This window comes from Boleophthalmus pectinirostris, unplaced genomic scaffold, assembly GCF_026225935.1.
Source record: "Boleophthalmus pectinirostris isolate CB_2022bp ecotype Guang Dong unplaced genomic scaffold, ASM2622593v1 HiC_scaffold_10, whole genome shotgun sequence".
NCBI classification, from domain to species: Eukaryota; Metazoa; Chordata; class Actinopteri; order Gobiiformes; family Gobiidae; genus Boleophthalmus; species Boleophthalmus pectinirostris.
The window spans coordinates 22612947-22633814 of record NW_026570971.1 but is presented as its reverse complement, the minus strand read 5'-3'; the positions used below and the strand labels follow the sequence as shown (position 1 = coordinate 22633814).

The following is a 20868-nucleotide window of genomic DNA, read 5'->3' as shown; positions in this document are numbered from 1 at the left end:
CCTCAAACACTCTAATCCGCCTTGTGATGCCATGTGATAATACAAGAAGTGCTCCACTGTGTTTTTAAACTCCATACATCTTCATTTGGATCATTTCAGTCCTGGAACTGCCAGTGTCTAATGAACTAAAAGGTAAAAGGTAGCTGTTAAATTGAAAACTAACACCATATGATCTGAAAAAGTGAAACTGAGCATTTTGAGGTTTAAGGATGCAGACAGCATGATGCAGGATTGGCCTACTTACATGAAATTTAAGTAGGAAGTCAATGTTGAATAAAACAAAACACATCTCCAGATATATTTTGAAGAGGTAACATAATTATAATATGGCTAAAAGAGTCAATTTAGAATAATAATAATATAGGACCTTTAATAATAATTAAAGAAAAATATATGTGTATTTCACTTGTATTCAAACCACATGTTAAAAAGGACTTAATGGAGTGATTTATCCAAATATATCTCCTTAGCCCACACAGACAGATCCACAGAGGTGCACACACAGGCAGACAGTGTGTCAGCAGACCTAAGAGCTCCTGTTACTTCGTCTGGCCCTCCACGGACACCTCTCCACACCGCTCAGCTCCAAAACAACACAAAGCAAAAGGGTGAAAAATGCACTGAAAAAAAAGAAAAATACCACCATGTGTGTCATGTGTCGCATTCAGAGACAAGACGAGGTTTGTATCCATGACAACGAACAGCCAATCACAGACAGAGGAGAGAGGAGTTAGACCAGAGACACAGGCAGCAGAGCCATGTCACAGAGGGGAGGTTTTAATAGGAACATGTGGCTAAAGGGATGGTTGGATTCTACGAAAGTCTATATAATTTTACACTGCAATTACCACAAATGCATTATAGACAACATTAGAGATTCTTTTAACTGTTCAAAATTAAATTATGGAAGCAGGCTAAATATAGATCAAACTTACCATAGAGAAATGTATTGTCTGTCAGTCAGTTCTACAGGACTGTTTTAAGCTACACTGTGAAACTTTTATCATCTGCTTTTTCCCAAGGAGATGTCATTGCTCTGCTCAAAATGTTCCACAGTATGGCATTATTATTATTAAGAAAAACATTTGTGCTTCAGTGTATGGAATTAGGTTCTGTTTACATGAGAACACTTGCAGGTAAAAACGACAACATATTTTATCAGAAGTGTCTCGGTGATGCCATTTTTGGGGCTTAAAAATGCAAAAATCTGAAACCACCAGCCAGTGTGGAAAACTCCATCGTAGCGATGCAAAACTCTGGTCAGATCTGTTCACGCCGCATACGCGTTTACATCACATATATACAGTACACAGAAACCTGGCATGCATACCCAATCGAATTCCACACACTTTGCATCACCGTATGCACGCAGATTTCCTCCCAAAAATGCATGTCTAAACGCGGAATAAAAAGTGAAGACGCGATGCCACTTTTGCGTCTCCTGTTCAGATCGTCATCATATAAACGTAGACTTAGACTATAGAACAGTTTGCCAGTGGAGTTAAAAGAAGTTGTAAATATAAAACGGTTTAAAAAGGATGGCAAAAATAGTCTTTATGAGATTTGAAAGAGATGGAGATGCAAAAGTGTAATAATATTGCATGAGTAAGACTTAAAAGAAGAATAATATCTAAGGAAAAGGGGTGGGGATAAATAAGTTTACATAGTTTAGTTTACCTTTTCGAACATGTGTATAATTCATTGTATAGAAGTATGACTCCTCATTATTATTATCTTTAAGCTTTATATATATATGCCTTAATACTGTTTTTCTATACATGTTCGAAATAAACAACAAACAAATTTAATCTAGCTGACGCAGACAGGCATGTGACACCACCAGGCCAAATTACAGGTAAATTTGTGGAGAGGCAAGTGCACTGACAGTATACACACAGAATGCATGTTTATAGATGCATAGAACGATAAATCACTGTAGCTGAATAAATGCAAAATAGAAAGGTTTAAAGGGACAGTTCGGAATTTTGGACATAGGACCTCATTTCCTAGTTAGCCAGAGTGTTGGAGACGTGTGGAGACACTTTTTTTAAATATTCCATCCAGTCCTTGTATTTGTAGAGGTCACTGGTGCTAGGCTAGTGCATGTCAATGGCCATAGTTAGCCTGACACTAAAAACAGTCTTACTCACTCCACAAAACACCTGAAGTGAATCTATTATTACACCAGACAGTTGATGTAAATGTCTGTGTCGACAGAATAATGTTTGAAATAAAACTAACCTTCCTAACCTTTTCTCATATATCAGTCCACCGCTGCCAAGTTTTCTATCAGGAAGTACAACTCGCTGCTGCTGCTCAGACATAAATACTTCAAATGTAAGGTTGGTTTAACTTCTAAAATTATTCTATCGACACAGACATTCACACCAATAGTCTTGCATTATAATTGTTTTGCTTCGGGTGTTTTGTGGAGTGGGTAAGACTGTTTTTAGTGGCAGGCTAACTATGGCCATTGACATGCACTAGCCTAGCACCAGCGACCTCTGCAAATACAAGGACTGGATGGACTATTTCAAAAAGTGTCTCCACACGTCTCCAACACTCTGGCTCACTAGGAAATGAGGCCCTATGTCCAAAATTCCAAACTGTCCCTTTAACGTCATATTGTGGAACATTCAAGGGAAAGCAAATACATTTCCACAGAGGCAATGAACATGAAGTATATCCACTCTGATCTGACCTCGTAAAATTTCGTTTCAATCCTGTGCAGTACTTAATCTTATAGAAATTGGCCTATAATTGTAGCATACATACTTGCAAGATATGATGTTTTCCTAGAGTGTTGATTTTGTGATAATGAATACAAACAGTCAAAAATAAAATTACTGGCGGAACATGTGATCTCATCTAGAGCAGCTTCTTGGCATGTAATTTTTAAAACGCAAGAACTACCACTGCAGCAGCTGGTCCATCTTCTCCGCTCATTCAAATGGCACGCCTCAAATCAAGCGTGAAACATGAAACATATCTAAATGAGGAAAAACATCATCTAACCATGTAATTAACCTCAAGAGTAATACTGGCGCAGCTTCCTCATGCTAACGGTGATCTGTCTTGTGTCTGAGAGGCAGTGGAGTGAAGGTTCCGCATTTGTTAAGTCAACTCAGTGTTTCAAGTGAATGGGTATCTTCCTTCATTACTATTACAGCTAAATCACCATCTGTCTGGATCTGCTACAAACAAGGACTGATTGTGTATTGATTCATCTGCGAGCCACGCCGAGCATAAACAGTGAAAGAAATGCTGCTTGCTCCGTAAATAACCAAACATGTTTTTAAAGGATGCATTGTGTAACTTCTCTGGTGGCAGGTCCATCAAATGCTTTTCTCCATGGAGATGTTATTGCGTTGTCTGGAGTGTTTCACAGTATGGTAATGAGGCTACGTCCACTCGACTATGCTCCTGGATTAAATTTTTTTTGTGGGTTGAAAAAAAATTGCGTCCACACACGTGTCGAATCAATAAATATTCACATCCAGACAACAACAGAGCACTGTGTAAAAACGATGTAATACATATACCTGTATGTGGCGCTATAAACAAGATACAGCCAGAGCCACTGGACACACAATACTACAAAGAGTGCACGCGCATGAAGTTCTTTCTTTTTCGCAACAAACAAACACGCTTTTCCAAAAGCTGTGGTTTGCTTGTCCACACGACAACACAACACTGGTGTTCTCAGATTTCTCCACTCTGGAACCCGTTCTCAAAAAACACTGACCCGAAATGCCAGCTTTGTGTGGATGAAAGGCCAAAACAAATAAAAACTTCACCGTTTCGACCAAAAAACATTGTTGTGTGGACACCATCTAAATCTTCATAGAGACCAGACTAAGCTACAGATCAGATCTGTGGAGAGGCGACCTGGCCTGTTATTTTGAGCTATAAATTGAGATACTGCGATACTTAAAATCAAAGTATCAATATCGGTATCGGAATTGAAAAAGCTAGGTTGGGGCATCCCTAGCTATTATCAGGTTTGATGGTTTGGTCCCAGTTCTGACCAAAGTTATTGGGCAAGACACTTCACTTAGCTGATATATATAAAAATTTAGTGTGTCAAGTTGTAAAGACCAAGAGTGACTGTGAGTATAAATCCAACTCATTTTGATTCTAAGGTTTAAAACGGCCCGTTACGATAATTACTGTATTGACTTATCATTCAGTATATGAAACCTGGAACAATATATTTTCATGGGGATATTTTCTAAGCAATAGTGGAGAGATTTACCTGTTTTCTTATAATATGGTCAAATTTGAGCTTTAGAGAGTAGAATAAACATTTTCTTTGTCTAAGTATTGGTTCATTCTGCTGTTTATTTTTTGCAGTGCATGGTTGATTTTAATGATTCTGTCTATTTAAAATGGTTTACTGTGATTATCATGCTTAATTATTATTTTGCAGTGTCATAAAATAGTTTCAGTATTACAGCAGTATTTCTTTGCATCAGTATATCGTTCTTCAAAATTTGTTATCATGACAGGCCTAGTCTTAAAATTAAAGAAGCAATATGGCAGCAGATGACTGAAATAGCAAAAATAAAAACATAAAATTAATATAATTGTCTTGAAAATGGAATTTGTGTCTCAGTTTAATACTAATTTAATAAATGATTCATGGACAGAGCGGTGTCTCATTATCAACAGCTTTTAACCATCTGGCAGACCCCCTTATTCATTCAGTGTGGATGTAGCTGGGTTTTTCTGCAGTCTTACACAGGAACACAACAGCATGTATGAAACCTGTGACCATCTGGTTACTGGACGTGATTCAACCCACAATTCCATTATTGCCCTATTGGAACCTGGAATAGAACCACATCGTTGAATCAAATTTATTGGAACACAGCTGATAATATCCGTATATTGTAGTGAAATTATCCTTTACATCCACGGATTGTTTATCTTTAAGGTGCACTATGTAACTTTTCTGGTGTCATGACATTTTTTGCCTGGAATGTTCCACAGTACGACATTAAACTCATCTGTATTCATGGAGAGAAGTTGACACCACCAGGCCAAGGCTCATAGAAAAAACAGACTATTTTCAAGCACTAATATTTGAGTAATTCTTTGTTATTAGTCTGTCTACATCTTCAGAGCTCTTAATGCTCAGTTCCACCTTGTGATGTCATGAAGCAGTAGTTTTAAAATGAACAAAACTAACTCAAGTCACTGTCTTGAGATCATCTCCCCCACATTCACCACCATATTTTTGCCGAGTCAGATCACCTCTCCTCCTTCAAAATCGTAAACAAACTGGAGCCAATAAAGCTGTTTTGACGGAGGCCCGCCGAAGAGAAAAGGCTCAAAGGCTCATGGGAAATCAGCGTCTTAATTAAGCAGGCCTGGATTCTGTCACTGAGCGTGGGATTATGGGCCCCACTCATTATAGTCCTGATTATTGCCTTTCCTCAGCAATCGCAGAAAAGCCCGTAAACACATTTGTCAGTGAGTTCCTGTAATTTTACCTCAAACTCAGCAGCAACTTTAATATTTCATACTTAAGTCAGGTCAAAGTCTGCATTTACTTTAAAGGCCCATATTATATTATTTTCTGATCTTTGCTATAATGCAATTTCCTCATTACAAACATCCCTGAAGTTGTGTTTTGTTTCATTCACACATGTTTAATACACAAACCCTGCATATTTAGTGCTCAACTGTGTTTGTTTTTTTTTGGTTTTTTTTAACTCCATACACCTTTAATAAAATCATTTGGATCATTTCAGCCTTGAAAGTGCTAATCTCTAGCCAGGTTGGTGCCACCTAGTGCCGCCGCTCAATTTAATTTCCTTCAACGACTAGGTCAGGAATCGGAATACACTAGATGGTTTCCAAGAACCGCGGAAGTTGTAGACTGTGCACCGGCCAATCAACGAAGAGCTGTGAAGCCTATGACGTCAAACTCTGTCTGAGTCCCTTTTTGTGGTAGAGCACAACAGTAAACAAAGTGGTCGAGATGGATGTAGACGAAGCCATACATTCTGTGTTGGCAACGATTCCCGAGATCGAGGATTTAAAGCCGGAACAAAGAGAATGTTGGGTGGATTTTATCAAGGGGAAAGACGTTATTGCCCTTCTTCCTACATGATACATACAACATGACCAAATAGCAGCAAATGGTTAAATATAAAAAGTTGAGCGAACGAATCCTAATGCTGCGAGGTCAAACGGTTTTCACAAAGTGAAACCGGCTGATGAATCAGTCTAGCTAATCCCTACTGAACAAAAGATAAAAAGGTAGCTGTTAACTTGAAAACTACCACTAATATTAATACTACTACTAATCAGACACAACTCCAGGTCTGTTTTTATGAAGGAAACAAAATTCTAAAGAGTCAGTTTCACTTAATATAGGACCTTTAAACTTCTCTAGCCCATATATATGCACTTGTAGTTCAGTAGAGTCTTTGCAGTCAGTGGAGCTACAGGTGAAAACAGTGAAAGCAATGCAATGACAGTCCTGAAGGCCCACTCACTTCCATCTGGTTTAGTTTTATTTACCAGTGGAAAAATGGACTTGAAAAACCATTGCAGACTTGAAGTGGCCTTTATTGAAGTGTATCGAAGCAGAAGTAACCAACACTTTGAGAGAACCTCCTCGGGGCAAGTCCACATGTGTCTTACTTGTGCTTAAATGTAGTGTTATATAAGAGATGGCAAAAGCAGACGGCACGATGGTTGGATGACGCTATTTAGTTTGATCAGTTTGAAAAATGCAGATTGGACAGTGGCATCTTTCTTGTAATAGCAGAAACAGGATCATAGTTTAGTTTTTTATTACAGTAATTATAGGTGTTCACATTTTTGAAATTCACGTGCTGCACAGATTTTTTTGTTCAGTTTTGTTTTGTTTTAAAGGTGCACTGTGTAACTTTTCTGATGGAGGGTCCGTCAAAAGCTTTTTTTCATGGAGTTGTTATTGCTTTGTTCTAGCTTCATGGAGACCAAATTAAGCTATGTGTTAGATCTCTGGAGAGGCAACCCCACTCACAGTCACAATGCCTGTAATTCCAGGTACTTTTGAGCTATAAAGCCACCTGTAATTGAATAAATGTAAGGTAGATCTGTTTAATGTCATACTGTGGAACATTCCAGGCAGAGTAATGACTTATCCATAGAAACAAGCAGGTGAAGTACCCCCAACCAAAAAGTTATCTTCAAGTATAGAGATGGTAATTAGACTGGCTATGTATGTTTTCAAATCAAGATTCAGCTCACAAATTGCAAATTAGACAAAATGAGCCTAAATGTTAAGAAAAATATCAAAGCTATAACAAGAATCACAAACATTTCACAACATGGTTTGATTCAACTTATTTTTGTATCACTTAAAAATGTCGATTTAACCAACAGAAAATCTAAATCAAACAGTGAAACAGTCAATAAAGACAAGCAGATTAATCAAAATTTACATAGTTGTACATGTCTAAACTATCTTACATGTTTGGAATATGGAAAGGTCTTCACAAAATCCTTTTAATCAGGCAGGTATTTGTGAGTTTCTTAAGACAAACATGCACTCTTTATTTACACTTGAGCTGCTGAGCCGCTGATGCTAATGTGTCAAAATGAACAGAGATGTTATTAGCTGTAGTGGTGAAACATGGCACCCGCTCGCTCCTCTGACAGACAGAGTGGCAGCAAGGGCTTCTGGGTAATGATCTGAGGGTTCACACCTCTCCCTAGCCCCTACTTTACCCCCAGAGACCCCCATGGCCCCACTGACAGGAGACAGACAGAACTAAATCTAATGATACTACTGCAACTACTGCTACTACTACTACTACTACTACTACTACTACTACTACTACTGCTTCTGCTTCTACTGCTTCTACTGCTTCTACTACTGCAACTAGTAACTACTTCTGCTACAGCTACAACTACTGCAGCTACCACCACCACTACTACTACTACTACTACTACTACTACTACTACTACTACTACTACTACTACTGCTACAGCTACTACTACTGCTACTACTACTGCTGCTACTACTACTGCAACTAGTAACTACTACTACTACAAATACTACCACAACAACTGCTACTATCTTTCTACTGCAACTCATAATTACTACTGCTACTACTACTATTACTACTTCTACAACTACTGTTTGTACTACTGCAACTATTACTGCTCCTACTACTACTACTACTACTACTACTACTACTACTACTACTACTACTACTACTACTACTACTACTACTAATAATAATAATAATAATAATAATAATAATAATATAATATAATTATAATTATAATAATAATAATAGTAGTATTAGTAATAGTAGTGGTGGTACTGCTACTTTATTATTGTGATTATATCCTTCAGTTGTAACTCTGAAGATAAGAAAAGATAAGCCTTTATGTAACTACTGCAAAGTTCTTTTAGTACCTTCAAATAAATATTCTGCATAGCACCCCGATGTATGTCTATGTGTGTTAGCGTTCCTTTGGTCTGCAGCCAAACAAAACAAAGTGCAGTTCAGAGAGACTGTATTCTCCACCTCTGCCCTCAGATCCTTCAAAAACACTTCTAGTCTTTGGTCTCCTCAGGATCTGTTTGCTCCAAAAGTTAAATAATATAACTGAGAGAAGTCATGTCACAAGAGGAACACTTTAGAGGAAGCTGAGATTTCTCATTTCAACTTGTCTTTCTCTGCTGGTGGACAACAACTAGCGAGGTGAAAAAAATAATGCAAATAATTATGATATAATAGTAGTAAAAAGAGTAGTTATACTAATACAAAGTAAGTAGAACCAGAATTTAAAATACTGAACCTAGAGGTTGGACATACATAGCAGTCTCATAATACAACAATATAATAATACAATAACAGTAGTACCATAAAGCCTTGAAACTGAACTGAATACTTCTAATGGTATTCTTGTATTGCAGTACAGTACTTTTGCTTTGATTAATTAAAAATTTTAATATGAAATTTCTATGTTTGTGATGAGTAAACAACATTATAACACAGATCAGAAAATAGTGTAATATGGGCCCATTAACTGACAAAATCTAATTATTGTGTTATCTGATTACTGTCCATAAATATATATATATAAATATATAGAGTTGATTGAAACATACACTCTCCCATCCTTACGCTGTGATGTCTTCCTATGTACAGCAGGTGTTTTGATAGTACCAGAGATTTGCTGTGAGCAGCTGTGGGAGAGACTGATGAATAATTGATTGTGTATGTCGACAACAAATGCAAATGTAGTGTAATGTCGCGGTTGTGCTCCCATGTGACCCCTACAGGTGGAAGCGGTGCGGCAGGCTCCATATGGTCCATGATGATGATCATTTGAACCTGCGTTATCTGTGCGTTCAAAGTGTGATTACGTCTCTGATACTATTCTCCTGTGTCACCAAATTGTGTGAGAATATGTTGAAGATCAGTAAGCATATATATAATTGTTGTATTGCTGCAGCTCGACTACACTAGGCTTTCTCTATGTAAACTATGGTTTAGCATAAAGGGCCCATTTTACACTATTGTTTGATCTGTTAAAATCCTGTTTCCTCATCAAAACTTACCTGGAGTTGGGTTTTGTTTCATTCACACATGTTTAGCACATAAACTCTGTATATTTAAGCTGTCCCACCTTGTGATATCATGTGGTAAAACAGGTAGTGCTCCACTGTGTTTTTAAACTCCGTACAACTTCAATAGAATCATCTGGATGATTTCAAGCCTGGAATTGCCAAGCATTAAACAAAAGGTAAAAGGTCTATATGAACTTGAAAACTACCACTAGATGACATCACAAGGTGGAACAGAGCATTTTGAGCTTGGGGCATGTAGACATCTTGTAGAGATGTAGTAAAGAATTACTCAAATATGCATGAATGAAACAAAACACAAATCCACGTATGTTTTTGATGAGGCAACAATGTTTGAACATGACTAAAAGTTGGGATAGAATATAGTTTGTGAAGAAAATTATAGGAAGAACTATTTTAGACCTGGTTCAGTCGTGGGATAGTCCTGTTGTAGATCTGGTTTAGGCCTGGCGGTACTTACAGGATTTCTAATCTATTGGATGGGACTTTATTGGCCAAAACATTTGAGAACCACTGAACTAGACTAGAGGTAAGATGGACTAAAAAGGGGTTGTGATGTAGCCAGGCTGGCGCTACCTAGTGTATCCGCTCAGTTGCATTTCTCCCCAGCGAATAGGTCAGGAATCGGAATACACTAAACTGTTCGCAAAGACCCCGGAAGTGCGAGATCAGCCAATCAGCGAAGAGCCATACGTTCTGTGTTGGCAACTGTTCCCAAGATTGAGTATTTAAAGAAGGAATGAAGAGAATGTTTGGGGAATTTTGTCAAGGGGAAAGACATTATTGCACTTTTTCCTACAGGATTTGGGAAAGGCTTAATATACCAGTTAGTCCCATTAGTGGCACACTACATACTTAACGACCAAATAGCAGCAACTGGTTAAATAAAAAAAAGTACCCACTTACCATCAAGCGAACAAATCCTAATGCTGCCAGGTCAGATGGTTTCCATGAAGTGAAACCGGCTGATGAATCAGACTAGTTGTGACGTAAACACACTCCAGAAATCAGGTCTAATTGATTTTTAAATTGCTATCTTGTGACAAAACAACTAAGTACAAATAAACACCATCATGAGTCTTTATCTTCTTATTTATTTGTTTTGTATGAAAATGTGTTTTGAAATGCTAGATGTAGTTTATAAAATATTAGAGATTGAAGTATATTAGCAGTAATTAGGTAGTTGTATAAGTTAGCTGTAGTAGTCGCTCAGACAGATGCCACATTCATAGGTGAGTTTCTGTATCTGATATTGTGTAGTGATATATGTATGTCAGGTGTGGATTTGCAGTACAAGGTCTTACCCATTTTCTTTTTCTTTTTCTCTTTTTTTTTTTTTTTCCTTTTCCATTCACTGCTTCCTCCATCTTCCATCCAAACTTGTTGAATACTCAGCAGGCTCACTAATGTCAATAGCTCTCCAAAGCTTTCTTCCTTAATTGTAAAGAGGAGACTTTCTGGTGATATCCCTGTGAGCTCTGACACCATCTCCTTTTCTTCATCAATGAGACACTAATTAAAACATCGTCAGTGTCATTTGGGGACAGTTATTTTAATGACAACCGAGCAACAAAGACGAAGTGTTTACGCTCTCACAGGAGACTGATGATGAAACAGCCCTATGATTTTTAATGTGCGTATGCCTCATTAAAGCGCGCGGGTTTGTCTTTTCCACTATTCAAGACCATTTAGAAGGTGGCATACGCTCAATCTTGGTGTGATTCGGGCTTTCTGTTTTAATCCTGTTTCAGTGTTGATCCAGACTTGGTTGGGTCCCATTGTAGTCCTGGCTTTGTCCGGGTCTGTTCCTGGTTTAGGGCCAATTTGGATGGAGCGTGCGTACGCTTACAATAACAAATCTCAAAGCTTAATATATTTCTACAGAGATATAATGCATTGACTGATAATATTGGAATATGCCACTGACACATAACAATAATGCCACATAATCCCCGTAACCCATTTTTAAATAGACAGTATCATTTAAAAGGTCTGAGCCACAATAAATAAATAAATGGTAGAATGAACCAATACTAATTAGATATAAGAGTTTATTATTCAATCCTCAACAACTCATATTACAATTAAAAAAAAAACTCCAAATCCCCCCAATTTATCAAGAAACTGTACACGATACAATATTGAGCCCAAAATATATTGTTCCAGCTTTTATATATAATTGAACAATAAGGTGATGTAGTAATTATCGTAACAGGCTGAGATGTGTGTAATAGATATAATGTTTTTCTGGTACTTATATTAAACTATAACATAATTAGATTAGCATTTTACATTTTGTTCCATTTCTTAATTTTTCATGCAATTGCAACAAAATGCAGGAATGTGGGCGGGGATAGGGGGTTGGTGAGAAACAGGAATTTTCTGAGCTCTCAAGCCTCTAATGCAGTACAATACAGGATTACTCAAACATACATGAATCACTTACACAATTTTGAGTATGCTAATGATGAGGAAATACTGTTCTAACATGGTTAAAATCTCATTAAAGTTGATTTTGCTTAATATGTCCCCTTTAAAATGCCCATAATGAATGTGAATGGCTGTTAGACCCTATCTGAAGCCCACAGCGCCTGGGACAGGCTCCACTCAAAATATTAATTGAGCTGTCCATATGGAGATGTAATACGCTATTTATTCTTATCTGTAATTCATGACGTTTAGCTAATTAGCTATTTATTGACTTCCTCTGTCCTAAGCGGCGTTTTGGCTGTGATCCAGGTCTAATTGGACATTAATGGAAACATATTTTGAATGTTGGCGTATTGTATTAAGCTAATCTGCGGGTGGATTAGAGAGAGGCAGATGACCTGGGTTTGTGGTCCGTATGTCTGGGTGCTCGGGGCTTTTGCCATGGCAGCTGTTCCAAAAGCTCCACCAGAAATGACTGAGATGTTTGGCAATAAGAGCATGGTATTTTGGGATCAGAGCTGCAAAGTGGTGCTATCATGGACAGTACAAAGTCTGGACAATGGAGCTCAACAAAGTGGTTAGTTATTCATGAGTCTCAGTCATAGATTATACATATAAATGGACATAGCTAATGTGCTAGCCGCTGCATTCCAAATAGAAAGTTCACATGCGGCTCTTCCGGCTCCTACTGACCATGGCTCCCACTTACTTTGGAATATCGTCGCCCCTCTCTCTGTAACTACTGCTGTGAGCCTTCTCATTTTAGTCCTAAAATATCCGTATTAACCCGCTCTACATGATCCTGGTGGGTATTTTTTTCGCTATTTTGTCCATCACAAAAAATCCTATTTCTAATATCCAGCCAGATTGGCTCCTGTAACTGTTAGCATCGCAAGCTTCATTTGGCAAAGCTGAAACTCAGGTGACGTCACACTCACTTTGTCCACTTTTTGACACAGTCTATAGTCTCAGTTTACAATTTTTATATATATATAACTGCCATTTTGAGGACTTTTGATCATTAAAACGATATTCTGTTTGTTAATTGCTTTGGCTACGGTGGTAATTTTGCATCTCTCTGAAACATGAACAGAATAAATTATAATAAGACATTGTTAGTGTGCTTAGTTTTGACATTTCAGTGTTTCCCACAGAAAACTGGTTAGGCAAGGCGGTGCTGTGTGGAGATTCCGTGCATGGAGAAAAAGTGAGGAGCGGGGGGAAAGATTCATGTGGTTCAGAGGGACGTAGGCGGCCGTTTTATCTATGAAGTGCTGCAGGATCAGTTTTGGAATTTAGATTTAAACCCATTCCATGTTGCACTATGTTGTCCCTAGCGTAAATTCAAATTTGTAGTTTTATCTATCCTGATATTTCGTAAGGTGAGCTTGAAAAAGACCTCTATAAGAAAAGTATTGATTATCCATTACCCATCTATAAAAAATAATATGGCACAGACACTCCTTCTATTGGTCGTAGTGACGTGTGACCACTCAAAAGAAGTAGATAGTCTGATTTCAATTTTAAGGCAATATAAAACGAGTCAATCTTGATCAAATAGAATTCATGATCTGAGCTCTGAGAAGGTCATGCTATGAGTTTTTGCTGTATCGTTCACCCACAGACCACAGCCTGTTTGTCTGCTCCATATCTCCCCAAACTGCAGAATTGAGCCAGTCTGCACTTGTCCGGCCGACTCTTGCTCTCCCTCTCTCCTCCTCCTCTCTCGTCCTCCTCTCTCCTCCTTCCTTTCTCCCCTCCCCTTTCCCCCTCTCTTCCCCTCTTTCCTCCCCTCTCTTTCCCCCCTCTCCTCTCCCCTCTCCTGTCCACTCTCTCTTCTTCTCTTGCTGATTAAACAGGAGGTACGTTTCCATGGCGCGGTACTGCAGACATCTCGGTTGGCGATCTGAGGAAAGCCCTGCCAGTGGGAAGTGCAGAGAGGGAGATGGATTGTTCTTGTGGAGAGCGCTAACACAATACAGAGAGATAGCACAGACTCCCTCCAGCGATACAGCTACACAGCCAACCACGGAGAAGATTTACTCCAAAATGGAAATAAAAACAGGAATGAATTACAATATTCACAAAGACAGCACGATGGAACTGTATCTTATTTTCTTGTGCAAATAATTGAGAAAGATTTTAGAAATGATTTACTAAAATCTTTACTATCATTTAAGAATCAGCACTTTTTTCTGTTACTATTAAAGGGCACATATTACACTGTTTTCTGATTGGGGATGGGCATGATTAGTCGACTAATTGATAATTGATCATTAAGAATTTCATCATTCACTTTAGTTTTTAATCAACAAACCAAATGTAAGTTGCTGTGCGTAGTGTAGCATAAGGAGATGAGGCTGCGTCTGACACAAACACTGGAGTTGCGGCCAGTCCCACGTTTCAGCTCTGGCACCTTCTTGGAGATCATTATACCATTCAATGAAGGTGTTTACATGCACATCAGGTTTTTTGAGTATCCCAGTTTCGTCATGCTGCATGTATATGCAGTATCCCAGTTACTGCAACATAAAGAACTTTGCTAAAACTGCACACTAGTGATCTCTGAAAACATGAACCATCTCCAACAGGATATATGCACAGAACAGACTCACCATCATCATCAAGATCCCTCTGTTACAGACGGAACACTCATATTCCACTGAGTCGTGTCCTTTAGTGCAACAGAAGCTGCCACATCAGTGCACCAGGAGCGAGCTGTTTTGTTTTCACTTATAGTTTGTGCAAATGAGCCATGCACTTTTAAGTTTAGTTTCTGTAAAATGTAAACAAATGTGTCAGAGATTAATTAAACACATTATGTCAAATGGGCTGATGTAGCTCTATAGTGGTTATGGTTTATATGTTTTAAAGTTAAGTTTATGCAGATTAGTAATAGTGATAATAATGATGATACTTTAATGATTAATCGAAGATCGATCGTTAATTCTCTGGACGATCGATAAAGAAAATTTTATCAAATGCCCATTCCTATTTCTGATCTCTTATAAGTAAGTAGTTTTAAGTTTTTGAGGAGGTAACAGCATTATAACATGGCTTAAAGTTCACAAGAGTCCATTTTATGTAATATAGGACCTTTGAAGTCAATCTTTATTTTAGGACTTCCTATTAAAATCATTTACATTATACTGTATGTTTAGCGTTGAAAGATAGTGCCTTGGAAGTCGTCTGTGCTTCCAAACCTTTTAAACACATTGTATTATTCTTAAAACTGTCCATTTTTTACCCAGTCATGAAGAAACAGTGAGATTACTTTGACTGACACAAGCTTTTCAAAATGCTTCAAGTCGAATTCTTAATGCATGATACATGAGTTTGGATCCATAATGCAGCCGGGACATTTATCTTATTAGGAACCAGTGCTTTCTAAAAATTCCCCGTCTCTCCCCCAATAACATGCTGAAATTGTGTCTTCCCGCTTGGATAAAGAGGAAAAGCATCTTCCCATGAGATGTCAGGCTCATAATAAAGTATGTCATTCGTATTTCAGGGTTAGCTGAGCCGCCATCTACAATTGTTGACTTGTTAGATACGTGTAGCAAAAGCCTTTCTGGGGCCTATAAGAACATGGAGGCAACATAGGCTTGTGTGGTATTTTGTAGTTGTTGTTATTATTATTATCAGACATTTGTACATTTCAGAGCCTGTGCAGGAGAGAAAATGTTCCAGACTGGAGATGTGTAGAGAATGTGTATAGGCAAAATTGATTTAGAAGCAAAATGAAGTAATTAGGTTTTGTTTTATCCTCCTAAAAAGTAAAACAAATGTATAATGCTTTTTTCTTTCTTTCTTTTTTTTTTTTTTTTTTTTTTTTAATCTGGCAATGTCACGTCAGCTTTACTCTTTCATTCATAAATCTTTGTCGACAATATTGGAAAAAGTGGCAGAGTTAGTATTTGTAAAGCTTATGAATTTTCCAATAATTTTACACTTATTTGAACCAACAATGTTATAAATGCATTTTGGAAAGATTATCAAGTACTATGGAGTGGTGCTGGAGAATTTCACAAAGATCCAACAATGTATGAAATCAGAAGAGCTGGAGCAGTGATTGGAGGCACGCAGACATCCAGGTTCCTTCTGACCACTTAACTGGCCTGAACTCGTCAATAACTCTTTAAACAGATCAATAGGAGTGATCAGAGCTGGGCCGAGGGGCAGACGGAGCTCTTCTGGGCTGGTGTCACTGAGTCTAGCCCTGAAGACCACTCACTTCATTAAAGACCAATAAAGTGCGCACTGACACTCAGGAGATTATAGGGACTATGTCTGTGCTATCAATCACATATACTTTACATGGACTCATTATTGTAACATTTAAAGGTGTATTGTGTCTGTCACCTGTTTGTATCCACGGAGATGGAATTACTTTGTCTGAAATGTTTCACAGTATGGCATTAAACTTACCAATCTTCCATTCATTCATTAATGGGTGTTTTATTGCTCAAAGAACAGGCACATTTACAATCAGTGGGCCTTCCTCTGCACACATCTGTCCAGTATTTTTGTCTGGTAGAATCTCCTGCTTGTTTCCATGGAGATAGTTAAGCTTAATAACACACTGTGAAACATTCCAAGCAAAGCAATTACATTCTCATGGAGACAAAAATGTAAGAAGACCCTCCACCAGAAAAGTTACACAGTGCCCCTTGAAGTTGTATTGCAATTGACAAACCTTAAACACAGAAAAAGTCAATATTTATTACAAATAGATATTGCTTAAACTAGGAAATTGGAGCAAGATTAACAAAAATAGTCCTTAATTAGTTTAATTAAATTTCTTCTTGAAATGGGTTTCTCTTGCAATCTGTCGTTTGCAAAAGCTTGAACGTCATACTTTTGTTGGAACTTTTTAATAATTTCAGTCATAATTTTGCCTAATTTTAGTCTCAACTCTTCAACTTGCAAAACCTCACCATTTCCTGTTTTTGGTGCAGTTACTTTACTTAAACTGCACTATGTAACTTTTCTGGTGCAAGGTCTGACACTTAACTGTCTCCATGGAGATATTACTGTTTTGTTTTGATTATTCAAGTATGGAAATAAACATGGTAATCACAATTGAGACACGTTAATGATCAGATCTATGGAGAAGCAAGCCCATACATGGCAAAACTTCATGTTTTTAAGGTATTTTTGAACTATAAAACAACTGTAATTGTACAAATGCAAGGACGATGTGTTTAATGCCTTACTGTGGAGCATTCCAGGCAAACAAATAGCATCTCCACAAAGACAAGCAGGACAAGAGAACCCTACACCTTAGAAGTTACATAGAACACCTTTAAGCCCCTGTGTTTTACCCTCTTTCTTTCATCTTCTTCTTCCTTCTTTGTTTCCGTACGTTCAGTTTGAGGAAGGCTGTTTCTTTAAACTCCTCTGACCCAAAAATTGAGCGTAAAAATCCATTCAGATGGCGATGGTTTCTCTGGGTTACGCGCTCTCACCTCTCGGCCTTGTAAAGTTACATTTCACAGCCTGATTGATCACTGTCCACTGGCTCCGTCCACTCTCCTCTTTCTGCTCTGTTTGTTGAGACGCTGTGATTAATAACAGTTGTAGTGACACCAGTGGCGGCCAATGGGAGCCCTCGTCCGTGTTAAATATGTCAAGTTCAAATGTATTAGGAGATGGGCACAAGACAGCTTTGAAAGTGTTTTGATGAATATTGTCTTTAGTGTATCGCCAGGGGAACAGATAGTGGTTATATGAGATTGAGTACTAGGATGGGTGTATGTGAAAGGGCATCTGGTGAAAAAGAAAAAGAACGAATATTACAAATTGATGGATAACTAGAACAACTACTATACTATATAAAAATATGGTTACTTAATGGTATGGTTACTTAATAGTAAAATGCTCTGTGGATGAATAAATTTGATCTATTTTGTTTTAAAGATACAATATGTAACTTTTTGGTTGGGGTCCATCACCTGCTTATTTCTGTGGTTAAGTGATTGCTCTGCCTGGACTTTTCCACAATATAACATTAAATTAGCCTGATTCATCAGCCAGTTTCCTTTGTCTGATTTCGCACCATTAGGATTCATTTACTCACCGGTAAGGTGGGTACTTTTTTTATTTAACCAATCGCTGCTACAACCTCCGGGGTTCTTGCAAACTGTCTAATGTATTCCGATTCCTGACCTAGTCACTGGAGACAAATGAAATTGAGTGGAGGCATTAGGTGGCACCAGCCTGGCTAACATTCAATAAGCTCCTGCCTTACATTTATTCAATTACAGGTGGTTTTATAGTTCAAAAATACCCAGAAAAACAGGCATTCTAACTGTGAGCAGGGTCGCCTCTCCACAGATCTGACCTGTTACTTGGTCTGGTTGAAGACAGAAAGGTTTAAAGGTACTGTGAAAGCAATAACATCTCCATGGAGAAAAGCATCTGATGGACCCTCCACCAAAAACTTTACTTCAAGACCTTCTGTATTGGTTATATTCATTAAGTGAATATTAAGCATAATCTATATTTGCTTTAAAAAAAAATGTAATTGCAATCCGTCAATATGAATATGACTATATATGGAAAATATTGTGATCTGTGAAATGTTGCCAAACAGCCCAGCCCTATGTGAACAGCACAACTTAATGGTCTAAAACCCCATTTGCTTTGCTTGCTTCTAACCCTATCAAAGTCACCCTTATGTCATCCTTGCTGTTTAGATGTTTTATAATACACATAAACCCAAAAGCCACCGTGTAATTTATGCACAAACACACTACTGGGGACACAGCCACCATCTTTGACTGTGCTGGTGGAGCTTTGCCCTTTGACCTTCTAACCTTCCTCCATGCTGATGATTAATCCTTTACTGACAGTGCGCTTCATTTGTCTGTCCATCACAAATTAACCTTTTCTTCTCTCTCTTTCTCTCTGTCCTCTTCCACCCTCCCTCCCTCTCTCTCCTCCCTTCTTTTCACTTGCAGCAAATACATTCACGTGAAAATTATTGACGACGAGGAGTATGAGAAAAACAAGAACTTCTTCCTGGAGCTGGCTGAGCCTCGAATGGTAGACATGAGCCTTCAGAAAGGTACAAAAATACAATACTATACTCTATATACTCTAATACTACACACTGCATTTCACTGTTGTCTTCTTTCACCTCTGACCCTCGGCTTGGCTCATTTCTCTTACATGTACAGTACTGCTTTCATTGGACACACAAATCAAACCACATATTCAACTCTCATCTAGTTATACCAATATATATATTTGAATAATTTATGTATTTATTATCTTAAAATGTTGTTATCTTCTATTTAGTCATGACCGGATAGTTTCTGTGACTGACTACAATAAATCATGGTGGCAGTCTTTAGCATGTGCGTAATCCAAAAGAAAAAATTCTATCCACATTTATTGCTTACAAATATTTCAAACAAGCATAATTGATACTTTACAGCTGATATCATCAACATTGCCTGGGGTGGGATGCTAACGGAAGCACTGCTCTGTCTGAAGCTCCGTTACTTAAGTTAGGTTTCATTTCGAGCTCCGTTGTAACACATTCTGACCATAAAGAGCTGATTTAGCTGATTTGTGCTGTTAAACAAGTAAAATTACAGTCACAAGGAAGCTCAAGGTAGCTCAAACAGGACCATAATCAATCGATTGATCAGAGACTCCTGAAAATGTGTTGTTTAAATCCATTTAGTATTTTTTTTCTTGAGCTTTCAGACAATCTTAGTGGTAGTTATTACTAATGTGTGCATTGTGTCACCGTGGTAACTGGTAAACATTCCACCATAAACACAGAGGCAGAACACCCCCAGTGTGATGTCATTGCAAAGTATCAATAGCCACATGCATTTGTCCTGTACAGATAAGACCACACTGGACTTAACATAGCTTTTCCCTTGTAGAAATTTGATCACATGCACTCCCTGTTTTCTTTCATCTATATAGTGAAATCCAGTTTGATCCAGACTTAATCCATTTCACATTATAAATCTGGAAACTGCAATAACTAATATTGTATTGCTGATTCACAATTACATCCCTATTATAAAATGATAGTGTCTCAGAGAAGGCATCACCTCGTACAAACAAACAGCATCCTGGGACTCACTGCTCCTATCGCTGCCTCAACTCTTCAGGGGCTGGTTTATAGATTATTTATCTAAAAGGCTATAGGCTACCTCTACATCGTGCCAAAGTCATCTCTCAGTCTCTTTCAGTATCAGATGAAAACACTGGTGATGACATGATTGCTGCTGTTTGTATTTCTGTAGACTTGTAAGACACATGTAACTTGAACACTGAGAAATCATTGAGACATCTACCATTTGCATCAGATAATATTCACTTTTGATTTTTGCTCCAGTGAAGAGCAGTGATCAAAGAGTAAAATAAGTGGCTTCCAAATTATCAGTAGTATTTGGACATAATAAAAGTACTGTAAAGCATTTTGATAACAAATTATAGTTTGACCAATTGATGCAACAGTGGAGCTTAACAATAACTGCCCACCCGATGGTTCTGGAAGTAAATTTCTCATTCATTTTTCCCATAGATTTTCTGAAAAAAACAAAAAAAAAAACAAAACAAAACAGCATATAAAAATTTTGAAAGCTTGCTCAATGCTAATCAAATAACCACACTAACTATAATGATATTTAAAATCTGATTCTGATACTTTATAAACCACCAAGTTACTCAAATATTTTGTGGAATCTTGCGTGGTAAGTGTGCTTTTTGAGCTTAAAATTATGTTGTGAATATGAGTTTAAGCTGATTAGTCTCTGCATTGATTATGAACTCTTTAAATGTTTCAAAAAGTAGCATGTAGTTACAAT

General features: G+C 37.8%; 1 protein-coding gene across 2 annotated transcripts in view; it reads left to right on the top strand.

Moving 5' to 3' along the window:
* Positions 1 to 20868, top strand: part of slc8a3 (solute carrier family 8 member 3) — a 172942-nt gene that overhangs the window by 102678 nt on the left and 49396 nt on the right. The window contains exon 3 of one of the 2 annotated variants that reach the window (XM_055161122.1): positions 18997 to 19103. The exons of the other annotated variant lie outside the window; for it this stretch is intronic. Coding sequence (XP_055017097.1) covers positions 18997 to 19103 — 107 coding nt within the window. The remainder of the gene's footprint in view (positions 1 to 18996; positions 19104 to 20868) is intronic. 2 annotated transcript variants of the gene reach the window in all.